This window comes from Corvus brachyrhynchos, unplaced genomic scaffold (genome assembly GCF_000691975.1).
Source record: "Corvus brachyrhynchos isolate BGI_N302 unplaced genomic scaffold, ASM69197v1 scaffold136, whole genome shotgun sequence".
Taxonomy (NCBI): Eukaryota; Metazoa; Chordata; class Aves; order Passeriformes; family Corvidae; genus Corvus; species Corvus brachyrhynchos.
Window position 1 is genome coordinate 2,133,047 of NW_008239080.1, and position 15,927 is coordinate 2,148,973.

The 15,927-nt window shown below is 35.3% G+C and overlaps 1 protein-coding gene across 1 annotated transcript in view; it reads right to left on the minus strand.

Annotated features, from left to right (window-relative positions):
* The window catches only part of ADGRB3 (adhesion G protein-coupled receptor B3), a 449,879-nt gene that overhangs the window by 242,758 nt on the left and 191,194 nt on the right, over positions 1-15,927 (minus strand). Inside the window, exons 5-9 of the mRNA XM_008637622.2 lie at positions 13,562-13,726; positions 9,932-10,072; positions 8,913-9,077; positions 2,553-2,654; positions 1,859-1,965 (exon numbers count right to left, since the gene is read on the minus strand). Of these exons, the coding sequence (XP_008635844.1) occupies positions 1,859-1,965; positions 2,553-2,654; positions 8,913-9,077; positions 9,932-10,072; positions 13,562-13,726 (680 nt within the window). The remainder of the gene's footprint in view (positions 1-1,858; positions 1,966-2,552; positions 2,655-8,912; positions 9,078-9,931; positions 10,073-13,561; positions 13,727-15,927) is intronic.

The following is a 15,927-nucleotide window of genomic DNA, read 5'->3' on the forward strand; positions in this document are numbered from 1 at the left end:
AAATGCTTTCATAAGCACACATATTTATTATAGCAACACCGTCTGTCAGCAGGTTCCTTATAAAGCCCCATTTTCAGGGATTTATGGAACTGACATATGTATCGTGGGGGGACAAGCCTACATTTGCAGGGCGATGACCTTATAGGTCTTTACCTCTATTTTTTCTGATTCTTTAAATATGCTGAGTTGTTCACTTTGAGAAGCAGAAAGATGTAAGACAAGAGCAATTTTCTTTGTGAACAGCTCCCAGATGCAAAAGTCCACTTTTCTTCTGTAATTTGTATGCACATGAACAAGACTTAAATTTTGTGCAGCAATAATATGAGTTAAGGTGCTTGAGCAATTTAAAAAAAGCTTTACCTATTTTTAAATGTTCTTTGGCAGAAAGTATATTTCACAGTGTCATTTACTCGTAATTAATATTTCCAAAAAGTAAATGTAGGAAAAAAAGATAAATCTTCTCTAGGTTAGAAACATCTTCTTTTGTTCAACAAGTCAGACTTGTGGCTCGTGAAAAATTACCAGTGCCTACCAAAGCTAGGTAATTCAAACCACCAAATCACATGAAACAGCATTTTGCATAGTCTGAATTGCAAACTAGCATAGACACAACATATGAAATTGTTGAAAAAGAATAAAATACCAAAATTATTAAATGCAAAACTATTGCAGCCAACTTAATGTGTTTTTTGAGCTTGAACACTAAAGGGAGAGAAGAACATGCAGGCAGCTGTGTAAAATCGAAAAGTTTCTGTGTCGTGGGGACAATTCCTTTGACAATCTATTCTGTCCTATTTTAAAAATAATTCTTGCTTTGGCCTTCTCTGAAACTAAATCCCACGCCTCAAATAAATTGGATCTAACGAAACAGAAATGCAGCTCAAAGGAATTAATCAAAATCTCTTCTAAGCAGCAATCCAGATTTGAGGCATGGCAGCCAGGCTACTGCTTTCCAAGCCACCAAAGAATTTTAAATGTAGTACAGAAGTGTTGCACTTCGTTGAGAGGTTGGGAAGTTATGAAGCACAGAGCTGTATTAGTGTGCCTCTGCTGAATGATAAATGGAGCATTGGCCTTTGGAAAAGGATGCAGAGTAATAAGAATGTCAGTAGAATATATCATGCAGGGAAAACCCATTGTCCATGAGAACCTTCAAAGGCTCAATTCCCACTATAGTGTTAACCTGGCTGAATAGAGGGTAATCAATATACCTAACATATACCATGGTAGCATATTTATAAAGCAATACACATAATGTATTACATCTATCTATATAAACATAATTAGATAGTGCATATTTGCCTGTGGTTTGCAAAGAAACTTTTCGTTAGGCTTTTTGAAAAAAACCCATGTAGTATTTCTTCATCTGGAGTTACTTTACCTTTTCCAAGACACTGCGATAGCTTTACCCTATAATCATTTCCTATTGTTACATTCGAAGGCGAAGTTCTAAATTTGATAGCAAAAAGACATATTCCTGGCTTCCTACTCTGCAATTAAAGAATTCACGATATTGCAAAATTCTCAGTAAGTTTCTCTTCCAGTAAATCTCATTTATTCACATCTCATTTTCTAATAAACTGTGTCTTGCCTCTGACCCCTATAAAAATTTCACACAGTGGACATGAAAGAAGGGAATCTGATTCATTTTTCTACAGTAAGACAAGGCTTATTTCACAAACACCAGCATTACACAAGATCAAAATAATATCCATTAATATAAATTATCCTTTCTCAGATCTATTTCCCTCCTGGCATTGCTTATCAGAAACCTAAAAGTAAATAAGTAAGTTCCTTTTCACGCCAATGATTAGTAATGAATAAACAGAGCAAGTACTAAAGCTGACTTTGCACCTACTGAATGCTGCAAGTGTCTGTACTCGTTTGATATGCATCTAGCAAAGCTTGGATGTTCCCAAAAGGCCACTCCATGAACACTGAGAGAGCAGCGTCTGCTAGTGGTGCCTGTAAGACACAAAGAAGACAGAAAATATTTATATAAGTGAGAGCAACTGGAAAGAATGAACCTTATTTAATCTGTATTCCATGCTATTTTAAAGGCACACACAGAAACAATTTCATGCAATGATCATCGGTATATAGAGAATAGTACAAGATTCTGAAACGTATTTCAATGTTTACTTGATTGTTTTTCAGCAGTGTTTTCTTAATTAAAAATATTTTTTATGTTCTCCCTCATTTTCATCATTTTGCCTGATTGATCCAGTCAAATGATTTCTTGTCAGCTTTTTCTCTGTGGCTATAATGCTCTGTCTTGGGGTGACTACATGCTCGTATGTATGTGTATACATATGTATATATAGAGATATATATACACACACCACAGACCTATGCATATATGTAAGCTGTAAGAGACAGCACATGAACATGTGTATACTTGCATGCATATGCATAAGTAAATATGTGAAGTTTTTATAGATATATTCACATATATGCATATTTATATGAGTCTACTAATAATTTATCTAGGACACAATGCAAAAGATTTCTCCCCTTTTTTATCATCATAAGATTTCAAAGTAGTACTGTACCCGTGGCATTGAGAGGGCATCGATTGAATGCCGTGTCCCCAGCTGCAGTCCTTTTCCACACCATTGACATCAAATAGTCTTCAGGACATATTTCATAAGGTGCTGTAATTTACAAATGAGAATTTAAATAGAAAAATTAACATATTTTATATCAGAAAAATAAGTGTTCAATTTCATCCTATTTTTTCCTGAGATGTGTATGTTAACATAGATTGGGTTAATTTTAAGTTTGAAGTACAAAAATGAGAAGCCTGAAATTTTGCATATCTGTCTTTGTGATGGTATTTATTTCATATAATCTGTGGCTTTATTCTCTCCAGCAAGCAAGTACTTTTTAGGTTGTAGTTGCAACGTTAATAGGTTTGAATCTTTCCTTGTTGCTCTGTTTTGATCAATAACACTAAGTAACTATCAGAAGATGAGGACACTTAAACTGTGATAAGCTATGATGCTAATCTTAAACTAAAATTTGTAAAGATTGTTCTAAAATTGAATCTGTATATGAAAGAATCAGTTCTGAAAAGACAGTTGAAACATTAAATGTGCTAAAGGTGCTAAATGAGAGTTGTATATTCTGAAGGTTATTATAAAAGCAGGTTGTTTCTTTGAAATGTGTTTCAGTACAAGTTGGTAATTAAGAAAGTATAGTCAATAACATGGGACTGAGTGTCTATAAAACAAAATAACCTTTTACTGGTTATTGCAATACCGTTTAAAGGGAAAAATATTGTCACAATTTTGTAGTAACAGAATTGCATGGGGAAAAATAAACTTCAGCAAATGCTTCATGTTTTATTTTCACATGGTCACGACTACAGATTCCTTTTGCTCTTTGTATGTTACTGTAGATCCAGTTTATGATTTTTGTGTAAATTAGATTAACACAGAAAACATCTGGCTGAAGATATCTCACAACTTACATCACTGACATGTTAGTTACTGAAATCTAATTCACTCCAAGTTCAGCAGAGAAAATCAGGTATTGTTTATTATTCCATGTATTTCCAGAAAAAAAAAGTAACCCTGCTGTATTACAGCAAAGTGGTTACAAAGCAAGAAAAAAGAAAAGAGAAAGGAAATTCATTCTAGCAGATGGTGTGATAAGGCAGAAAGCAATTCAATGATTCACCCATGGTTGCACGGAAAATCTCTAGCAGAGGCAGGAACAGACTACAGATTTTGCCCATCCCATTATCTAACCCATAAAATCGTCCATCTTCCGTGTGTTGTACTTCTGCTGACAGAAGTGTGAGCAAGGGAACTGAGTAGACTTTTGCACAAAGCTGTACCCTCTCTTAGTAGAGGACAAAGAATACCTAGCAGATGGCTCAGTAATACTAATATGAATCACAGTTGGGCAGAAAAATTGCTTGCTAAATTTGCCTCACCATCAGCATTCCTGAATCGTAAATCAAGACAGTTGGTGCTGCTAAAAAAGCAAGAGATCCATTAATGGCAAAACCCAAAGAAAGTCAGTTATATTGATAATCCAGAGTACTAGCCCTACTTTAGATATGCCCACAGAGTGAATGCATCAGGACAGTGTTACACTGGGAAAAGCCAGATTTTGATAAACATAAGCCATCTGGTGACATAAGCAAATGCAATTACCATTCTATTATGACCTTATAAACAAAAGAAATGTTCTGTTTTGGGGATCGTAAATGAACATAATAAGGAGGTAATATTATAAATTACGTAAATTTGCTAGTGCTTAGAGTTCTTTGAGAACTATATTTGTTATGCAGCTGCGGCCATCTCAAATGTGTAGTGTTCACTAATCACCACTTTAGGTGTTGATTCTCAGAACTAAAACTCTTACTTCCCTCCACATACTGAATGCTAAATGTGAGGTTTTTTTCTGGAAAAAAAATATATGCATGCATCTATATGCACACTTAAATACACCATATTTTCTCTTTTATATTAACAAGTCACAGGTAATATCAGAGATTTCCCATCTGTTTGGAAGGATACTAGTGTGCTTTTGAATTAAAGTTTATCAAGATTATACTGACTTTAACCTCGTACCGGAGATAAAGAGTGCATTTGTGTGTTGTGTTCAAAGTAAAAGGCACTCCCAAGACCTAGAGTTATCAGGAAAGAGGTGTGGAAGCAGCTGAAATTTAGAAGAAGTTTCGCTTAGCCCAGGCAAAGAAGTTTTCCTGGTCTCTGGCTGACTCTTAATGCCTTTTAATGCCTTGTACAAGAATCAAGGAATCAAGGAATGCTGCAGATAAAAACAAACTTGTTCTTCCCCAAGCTAAAACATATTTGGCAGAGCTTACTCATCAGGCATCCACCCACATTAAAGCATCTGTGAGGCTGCAACCCGTGTTGCTCATGGAGGCATTACAGTCCCACCGGAGTGGTACTATATCTGAGTTAAAAAGCTTCATTGATCCTGCTGGCTCTTCTCAGGACCAGTTCAAGTATTTCTGTAACTACAGCACAAGTAACTCATAACACGCCCACAGATAAATATGAGTTGGCTCCACAAAATCATAAAGAACTACTAGAATTTGAAAGCAAACAGCAAATACTGAGGTAAAATTTGCTATCTTTGGCAAATAAAAGACAGGCCTCTTTCACTCATTACGTGAATCAGCAGTATCTTCCCACACAGAGCAGGCACTCAAATGTAACACGTTACACCCCTGTAATGATAGGCCTGAATTCATCCCACCTAAGCACAAACACTCAACAAAGTCAATGATCTAGAGGTACAGTCTTCTTCTGACATTACTGGAGAGAGGAGGTGCATCTGTCAGAGGCAATCAGCCCACTTGGGATCTGTGGAAGCTCTGTACAACACACAAAGCAAGAGACACATGCAGCCGCACAGAATTTACCGTCTACGCAGGCAGATAACAAATATGGGAAAGGGTAACAGAAGGGTGAGGCAAGTTAGCCTACAGCACACAGTAGCTCACATGATGATAGAACTAAAGCTCCTCTCTTGGATCATTCAGTGCCCCAGGCAAAATTATCATAAACAAAGGCAATAGGAAAAAAATTTTTTTGAATGTCTTATAGAATAGTGTTGTAATCAGAGACAAAACAAAAACCAAAGTTTTAATTTTATTATTCAGCTGTTGCCAGTTACTTGAATCTTCTCCCTTCTCACATTCTATCTTATCTATCTAACACTGCTGTGCAAAAGACTTTTTTGTCTTTCTGTTAGCTAACAAGACAGTCTAGCATTGTTTTCAGTAATATTTTGGTCTAAAGGGTTCCTATATTAGGCTTTCTACTACTGAAAATATGCTGAGAATCTCTTCAGTAAAATCCAGGTAAAGCATTAATATTGGAAACATGTATAGAGTTAATATAGATTTAACTATTGGGGAATTAAGTATTTCTGGAAACCAATACTGTATTATTGGAACATGATATATTCTTAAAGCTGTCATAAGAACTTAGTCCTATTTTTATAAAGATAAATTTACAGAAGTCTTCTATCCTGAATAATGCTGCACTTTGTTTCTGATTCTCACATCTCTTCATTTTTAGTGACACAGTTGGTGGAAATTGCCTTATTTCTCTTACACATCTTTCTACAAGTTTCTGATCATCTTGCCATGTAACTCCTTATCAGAGGCAATGTCTTTTGTTATCTAGCTGTCTCTATTACTCTTATGGGACAGACACAGTGTTCATTCATCTTGTGTAAGTTTTCTGCCATGACTCCTGAGTGACTGCTTACCAAATATAGAAGTTTTTTATTTTCTCTGATTTCTTTCCAATTTCCTGAAGTTATCCTTCACAAAAAAAATATTTTGAGTGCAGAGTACTGCTGACATACTAGGAGTGAAATTTAACTTTAAACATTTGGGATGCAACAAAGGAGCAATAACTGAACCCAAAATATCTTCAGATCTTTGCTTTTCATTCCCAGTTCATTACACAATGGAAGGAAAAAACAACAATTTTAAAATTTATAGAGTGAATAAAAACAACTCACAAAGAAAGATATTCAAAATTTGTCCAGAACCAAGCTGTTTGAGAAATCAAATTTTAGATAGCAGTTCTGGGCCTGCCTCTGTTAAAGCTGCTGAAAGTAATTCAATCCATGCCCCAGCCATTTGAAGAGAATCACTGATAAACTGTGAAGAAAATTTTGTATAATGTTCAGATAATGCAGAACTCAAACTACAGAATGTCCAGTCAAGATTTTCAGTTATCAAGTAAACAGCTCTGTTTGCAAAGCGTCTTATTAACATCAGCCACCATAACAGAAAAAGGCTTTATTACCCTTTTTCTTCCACAGTTTAAAGCAGCTATAATTTAACTTTTTATAAGTCTATAGACCTCTGGGTAATACAAGCAGGTGCAGCTTCATACCCTTTACAAAAATATTACATGGTTCTACACACCTGAGGATCTTGTTTTATGCTAAGCAATGCTAATACAAGAAAAATGATCAACCTTTTAGCTCCTCACATTTTTCAGTGGCTTACATAGAACAAGAAACCAGTGAGACAAAAATAGGTTTTCTAAACTATTTTAGGGATATGGAAGAAAAGCATACAAATAATGAAATTTGCTTATACTTTAAACAACTCTGTATAGCACTTTCCAATTTTACTTATGTTTATAGAATGTAAATCTGTATGTAATTTTATAAAATTTTGGTAAACTATCCACTCTCTACATTTACATCTGAGACTCTTCAGTAAATGTCAGTTGAGAGGCAAATAAATCTGTAATTCATGTCTAATTGTCTGCACAAGCATAGCGTATTAAAAGGTGCTTTAGGTTATAGTTTCTATAAGCACACTAAATCTGGAATTAATCACGTAAATAAATAAATTTACCAAATGGCAAATAATGCTCTGTATGCACTTGACTTGTAAATACACCTGTAAAATATTTTATTAACAGCAGGTGGCAACCTTTGAAAATTGGACTGCAGCAGTATGGTTCTACTTTTAAACATAAAACACAAATTATTTCAAGAATGGTTTTATAAGCACAAGCTAGTTTATCTGACTGTCTGCTTATTGAGAAGATTCATATTAATCTTCTATTAGTGTTGTGATTTTATAGAGGAAGTCTGCATTACCTGTGGAAATTATTTTGCTTAGGAATCCAATGCAAATACTATTTTGTACTGCTCTTGAAATAATGAAATTTTTATTAAAATTAAAGAGATCATTTAAAAAGCAAGTTAAATTCAGTTAACTTCTACAGTACAGTGTTACAACTTTCTAACTAGTCTTTTTGTTGCTCTTCAAATGCAATGAGATTAATTGTTCTACTGTACTGCAAATACCTTGAAAACTGTTCTTTGATGACTGTCAAGGGATAAACCTGCTACCTATGAAAAATATGGGCTTGATAACATAAAATTCACATCTGATAAATTTCTCGCTTCCTGACCCAAAGCATCCCTCCCATTTAAGTCCTTCTCTGACTACCAGAGAACACAGCCAGCGAAATGTCCAGAAGTCCGACTGCTAGACTGATTTTTTGCTGCTTCCTGGCTTGCAGTTCAGATCACATAATTTCCCAAATGAATGGCTAAAACATCTTACCGTACTAACACCTTATTTTGCTATCTTTCACCTATCCAACAATGCATTCTTTTACTTTAGGACAATGTGTGTTTACCGATAAATATTATCTGATTCACCAGATAGTCTTCTTTATTCATCATTTTTGAAGAAGCAAAAAGTACACTTTTATTAGGTTTCAGTGGGAAGGACTTAAACCTGTTGGGAGGCCAAAGTAAAAAATGATACTAAGCACTTCATTAAAAAAAAAGTAATATTTAAGCATTATAGTAAAACAGGTAAGATGTGTCTTTCTTTTTAAATTACTTTCTTTTTTATGAAATGTTGCTCATGTTTTCATTCATTCATTCATTCATTCATTCATTCTTTACACTATGGTAAGGCTCACTTTATCCCTTATTTTTACTGAACTGGAACTTACCCCAAATGTATTAGAGACATCACTTACACACTGGATAAAAGGAATTCCAAATTACAAAGCCAGCCCTGATATTCTCAGATACAGTGCATTCAAAGAGATTTTCTGCAGCAAATTGTTCATGCTCCAGATACTACAGGCATTCCTAGGCAATCAAATATTTTTGTGATAACTTCTTTTACTATGGTAATTTTATTTATTCAAAACATGATGCATTGCTCATATGTCCAATAGAGCTAATTTGCACCTAGTTGCATAAGCAGAAATCTACTGAGAAAACCAGCAGGGACTTGTCTAAAGCAAGGCTAGCTATGGCTCTTCATGGCTATTGCTCTACAGACATTGATCTTGTCTTTCCTAAAGATGCCCATTAAAGTAAGCCATATTATAGTGCATATAATAACAGCAATTATATTTTCATCTCACCAGGACACCTCTGTTCACTGCACCGTCTAACTTCCTCTCCAGTTCCTTCACACTGTTGCCCAGTCACAGCAGCACCTTGACAGATCCTTATCCGCCTCTCCCAGCCACCATCACAGGATTTGGAACAGCCACTCCAATGGCCCCACTGGTTCCACTGGCCATTCGCTGTTTGGAAAAATAGAATTAGAGTGGTGACAGGATGACAGTCATAATGGAGAATTAATCTTTTTTTAAATTTACTCATATAGTACTGTTGTACAGTAATGATATACATTTACAATATCCCTTAAAAAAAAGTAAGTGAAAACATTTTTGCATGTGATATTTTAAGATCTTGATTTTTACATCCTATGACAGAGCAAATGAGGCTTAAAGGTAAGTATATATGGAATCTATACCTGGAAGACTGCTTTTGTACTGAGAGAGGATCATGAAGTAGCCTCAGCACAAAAGGGAATTAGTTCATATACATTTACTTTCTAGGTTAATGAAAAAACTTCAAATTTTTAGGCTTCAACCATATCTGCCTAAAACTGCAGAATGTCCTTCAAACAGCAAAAAAAGCAAAAAGCTGATATGCAGCCTTCATGCAGCCTTTCAGGGCACATTCTTTAGCTTTTTACCTCATCAAGTAAATTAGAAATGAGGCCCCAGGACTCACAGAATCACAGAACGGTTCAGGCTGGAAGGGGTCTCTGCAGATCATCCAGTCCAATGGCCCTGCCAAGGCAGGGTGACCTAGAGCAGGTGACACAGGAACACCTCCAGGCAGGTTTTGAATGTCTCCAGAGAAGGAGACTCCACAACCTCCCTGGGCAGCCTGTTCAACGCTCTGTCATCTTCCATGGAAAGAGGTTCTTACTCGTGGTGACATGAAACTTCTTGTGTTGTAGTTAATGACTTCTTTTGTTTTTTCCTCCCTGTGGGTGCAGCTGCTCTGCCCCTTGCAGCCTGCTGGGGCCACACTGCCACGTACGCCCCGCTCCGGCTCGGAGCTGCTGCCAGTGCGGCCCCCGTGCCCGCCCCGCGCTGGGAGGGCCCTCGGCACTCAGAGCCGCCGTGGGCCGCCGCCGTGCACTGCCTGCTTCGCTGCTGGGTGCCATTGGAGCAGGTCACCGAGCACTGGCTCCACGAGCTCCACTCCTGCCACTGTCCGTCCACTGCCGCCGCGGCCACAAAAGAGATGGACACAGCAGAGTTAGCACCGGAGCCAGGCAGGTGATCGCAGCCCCTCAGGCTGGGCCCAGCCTGCTTTCTTAGGCAATCAAATACAGAAACCAACATTATGAGCTGCTTTAAAATAATTTAAAACTGTTTTCCTTTTTCTTCAAGTAAAGAGCATTCTATCTCCTCTAAATGTAGACTGATATAAAAAAGGATTATATAATGATTTTGGCCACAGACAGTTTGAATGGTCTTATTAAAAACAAGGCCTTATAAAAAAGATCAGTCTTTTTAGGCAAAAGTGAGGGCTGTTCTTGTATCATGTAAATAAGCCCTGAAAAAAATAAAGCCCATTGAAGTGATTTATAAGAACTGCAGTAATAGTTCAGATAGGTCAGATTATAAAGTTATTGGTCCTGATTGTGAAACTAGATGTCTTTAGTTGAACAGGAAAACGGGAGTTACCACTTTGCCTCACATACAGTCTCTCTTCTCTGTATTTGCAATGCTGAATATATTTTTATCATTCATTCTCCCTGTAAGGTAAAGGATCCCAGTTCTTCAACATTCTTTTGAGGTAAAATGTAGCAAGCAACCACTGACCTTCCTTCCTTTCTTCCTTCCTTATCAGATCTGCTGTTGTGTTTACATATTGCATTATCTTCTTTCTGAATTTGTGAAGTTAAATGTCTAAACAATATGGATATGGTGGAAATCGTTCTGTATTTAGTAATTTGTATTAGCCCATGCACTTGAGTTTGCATAAATATTTTCCTGAGTAAAGGTTAATGACTGTTATTATTAATTTTGCATATCAGAAAGCTTCTTGAGGTAAATGAAAATATTAAAAACCAAGATAATGAAAAATACAAACCAATTATGCTTCCAGACAAGCTAAAAATTATATGGTCAATAATAATAGGACTAGACAGTATGTTTTAAAACAGGCAAGCATTATGAAACATGTTATGACTAATTGTGCTAATTCGGGATCCTGCATTCATACAGATTTCGGCAATCATCAGTTCCTCATTGCCCCTGCAGTTAAATATAATCTCAAAATGTAGGTTCTAATATAATTTTGATTAATACTCGTCCTTGAAAACCTGGTACTATAACTACTATTGCTATATAAGCACCACCACTCCAAACAAGGAATTTCCCTTGGTGCACTTGCCAAACCCTGTTTTCAGGATTCTTCTAAAGGGGAGTTGGAATAGCAGCTCCCTAAACTGATGGTGTTAATATCTAAAATAGGAAGCAGAATCTTAAAAGTTAGTGATTAAACATACTGTTCTGTATGAGTGCATCACTATTCAGTGAATAATGGAGGTAAACTATTTCACTGTTGTCAGACATTAACAACAGAATATTTCAAAGATACTATCCATATCCTGGGCCCAGAATCTCAGCACCAGTGAATTAAAGGAAGAGATTTTCCGAGGCTTTTCCCTAAAGTTCTATATTAAATATTCTATGTAATGACTGGTTGTAAACCACTTCTCCATGCAGATGCCTCTGAAGCTATGAAGCTGTGCCCTGATAATTTATTCAGCAGAAAATGGAAATCTTTCCAAACATGGACGCTAGTTCCACTCATTAATCATAAAAGGTTTATGTGAAGAGGAAAACATTATGGAAATTACATTTCAATGCACACTCTTCAGTTTTATTCATTGCTATATAGTATTATTTAGTGTAGGAAAGATCAAATCAATTATCATACTGTCTTTCGAAAAAACTCATTCTGTGGCTTCTCGTATATATTTCATACATCTCTCTTATTTATCTTTAGGAGAAAATAGCATGTGAGTTTTCTATTTCAAAAATACCCTTAAAAATAGAGAATTCAACATGAAGATTCCCTTAAAAAATAGAACATGCAAATTGCAGCAAATCTTAATATTGAACAGAGACTTAAAGTGTTACTTTTAAATTTAACAGTATAGAACTGCCTCTGAAAGTCATTTAGGTACAAATGACTGTTCAAAATCCAGAGTTCTCAAATAATTGTTTATTTTGACAGATTAGGTGTAATATCTTTTGTGTTTCTTTGCAATACTGAAGTGAATTGTATGCATTAATTTCTTCTCTGCTGTTTGATTGGCATTTGTCTTGTTGACAACTCTGCTCCAATGTATTATCATATTAGTTACTTTGGTGTACACACATGCAAAATTGCATAGCTGCCAATTTGGCCAAAAACTGGATTAATGTAAAGTTTTTGTGGCTGCATTTAACACTAAGACCTTTCCACAAATTTTCTCCTAAACTTAGAATATGTTTTGCTGACCAGAAGAAAAGCAAAGTTCAGGTTTCATAAAACTCTCAGAAATTTAGCTTTAATACGACACTAAGTTTCATTTTTTCCTTCATTTCAGTTTTCAAAACATTAAACAACCATTTGCTAATGTGATGTCTGTCCATCAATCCTTTACAGGAAGAGTTCTGGTCATGAAGAATCTATTTGCAGCAGTGTTGTAAACTGTGAATAGTCAACAAACCCACTGCATGGGCAACCTTCACACGGTCAAACAGAATGCATGAAAGAAATTTCTCACATTACTGCTACCTGACATGGTTTTAGTACCTAAGTACTAGAATCAGTTCAATAACCATAAATTATTATTATATATAATCTTCTTTATGGTAATTGAACTTCTTTTAATACTCAGGTATTATATGCACTCATATATATGTATACATATATATATTACGCATCTATATATGTATACATGTATTTTGAAAAATTTGGTCTAAATTAATCATAATCTAAAGACAAGAAGTAAAAAATAAATTTTGAAAGAATGCTCTTTTTTCAGTTAGCTTCAATTTTAGTGGATGGACATGAAGCCCATGCATTGTTTATTTGGTTAGTGGTAATTTTTTGAAATTGGTTTAGCACATAACTCCCAGAAATGACGCACCTAAAATCTGTACCATAAAGACTTAACGGGGATTGAAATAATGCTCTAGCTTGTGTGAGCCTTTCTGTCTGTACACATGTAAATAATATCCATTTTGAATAAATCAGCAATTTAAATATTATGGGTGGTTTCACAAATATGTTTGTCATATGATGAATAAATAATTACAGTGAACATCTAAGCAAACGTAATTCATACAGATATGGTGGACAAAAACTATGTGACCTCTGAATGTCTCTCTTTAAGCCACACTCAGAAAGTTGTTTGCCTTTTGGTTCTCTGAGACCCATCCTGAATCAAGATTTCCTACACAACATTCTGTTCCCTACAAAGAGAGTACCTCAAAGAAACTAAAAATTGTTTGCTTGTGTCTTGAACAGTTACCATCTTGACTATATACTTTAACCACTACAGTCAGAATTATGAACAATATTACCCAATCTAGGCACTTTGGATAATGTTTTGCTTTTTCCTGTGTGCAAAGGGCTGTAAAAGAAACCACAAACAACCCACATTAAACACACTGTAACAAAGCAGAGAGTTGCTATATGAGCTCACCAGGGCAGAGTGCAATATTGCAAGGTTTGTGTTGTGTTTCAGGTCCATCACAAGATCTTCCCCCATACTGGGGAGGTATACATGACCTTGTCCTAGTTCTTTGGCCTCGACCACATGTGAATGAACACAAACTCCAAGGTGACCATTCCTCCCAAACGCCATGTACTGCAACAAACCATACAGATTTTAACCAGAAACAGACACACAAGTAACAAAACGATTTCAAGATCAACAAGATCACTATTTTAAATAGGAATTATTTTTCCACCTTCAAGGAAATCAGTACATAGGTAAGCTTTATCATAGGAAAACAAGTACTTTTTAAAACTTAGTTAATTTCAATTTAATCATATTTTCTCTTAAGTATATTTAAAAATATACTTTGAAACATTTTCTCTAATGTTTAAACTAATCTCGCTACCACAGTTTCTGTTCTTTGACGGTATTAAGCAAGATGACTTCCCTTTTCAGAAGTTAGTTATGACATCTTTGGTGCCTGACTTGACATTAATAGCCCTGATTTTCAGGAGGCTAGTTTTCGTGAAAATCAGGCATATACTTTCTGTATCAAGACAACTCTAAAAACTAGAAGCAGTCAAAATTAAGTTTTCTTTTGAAATTATAGGAATAAATGCAATAATTTATTACTGTGTCAATATAAAAAACTGGGGCAGTAATCTTAAAGTTTTTTTCAATTTTTTAAATTCTGGTGGAAATATGGCAGCAGATGTGCTTGGTTATCTTCCTCAAAAATTCGAAGACCATGTAAGTAAAAGAGATATGTACCATTTCCTTACATGAACATATTCATTGATTTAACAGACACAGTAATACAGCTTTACTCTTGGAAAAACGCTCATTCAACAAACCGCAGATACCTTCAGAGTTCACAATAAATTACAAACTTATACCAGTATTTTTATATACAAATATTTGGTAATATTTATATAAAGAATCATAGAAGAGGAATCTTTCTCTACTTTAAGCATTTTCTACCATAGGAGAAACTGATATACAGTACCCATGTGAGCTTACATACCATAAGCAATCCATTTACAGAAAAAATGCAGGGGAATTTCCAGAAAGTTCTCTAACATACTATAGTTAAGCATGTACTGGGTAAGATGATTCCACACATACATTGGTAAAACTATAAATTCTCTATAAATTGAATAATACTGCAAAGGAAACTTTACTTATTTTTCTTCTGCTTAAATAAGAGCAGTTGTACCAGTTTAAATTAGGCAGTGTGAGAACAGGAATGTAGTGATGAGAATTGCAGTAATGTCAAGCATTTAAGAAAAAGGACAGTACCCAGACGGAACATCTCAGTCAGTATCACATAACTCTGTTTCTGAAGCCCTGTCTGTTTGAAGGGTGTCTGGAGGGGCAAACTGTGTACAGCATCTGAGTATATCATTGGTAAAGATTCACAACATTACAGACGAAATAGATTTTCTGTTTTGTCCTCACTTTTTTTCATCACTGTGAAAGAACTTCTCATATATAGGTTTCCTTTGCCCTGAAGGCATGTATCACCTGCCCAGTTTCTACAAATACAACCCTTTTCTTGCAGGGATCAGAATAACATTTCCTGAGGTGAAATTCAGTTGCAAGGCTGTGGAAGGAAATTCAGCTCCCTGGCATATTATTACAAATTCATCACTAAGATCAAGGGGAATTCTGCAAGTAGGTACGTTCCATTGCCTTTCATTAAAAATAAGAAAAATTGTCATTTTAGATACTATGTTGAGATTAAAAAGTTTCTTAGCTAACTTCAGAGGAATTGTTTCTGACAGAAAATGTCAAGCTTTATTCAGGGAAGATTTTAACCCACTGGACAACAGCTCAATCGATGAAAGGTTTTCATTTGGTCACGTAAAAGTGGTCAAAAAGACCACATCCTACATCCTTATTATCTTACTCTAAATATCAAATCCACCTGCATTATATTAAAAAAATAACCCTTAGGAACAGTCCAAATTAATGTTAAAGTGACAGATTTTAGTCTAGTTAGTTTAGAAACCTTGATTAATTGCAACATTTTTGTCAAAACCAGAAAGCCTAGCACTTCTAAAAATAGTAAATTTATAACTATACCTGCATATAACTCTTTTAGTTTCATCAGTTCTCAATAAGTACTATACTTCTACAGATATTTTGATTCAGCTATATAATCCAAAGAATTTTTTTCTCATTGGCAAAGTATTAGATTACGAATCCAGACACATTAAGATTCCCAATTTTTATATGAGCAAAATTAAGGAGAAAACAGTTTGTCAGTTCAGATTCCAAACAATAACCAGCAGTAACAATGACATAATTTCATCTCCTGATACCACAATGGTTGATTAAAATGTTCAGAT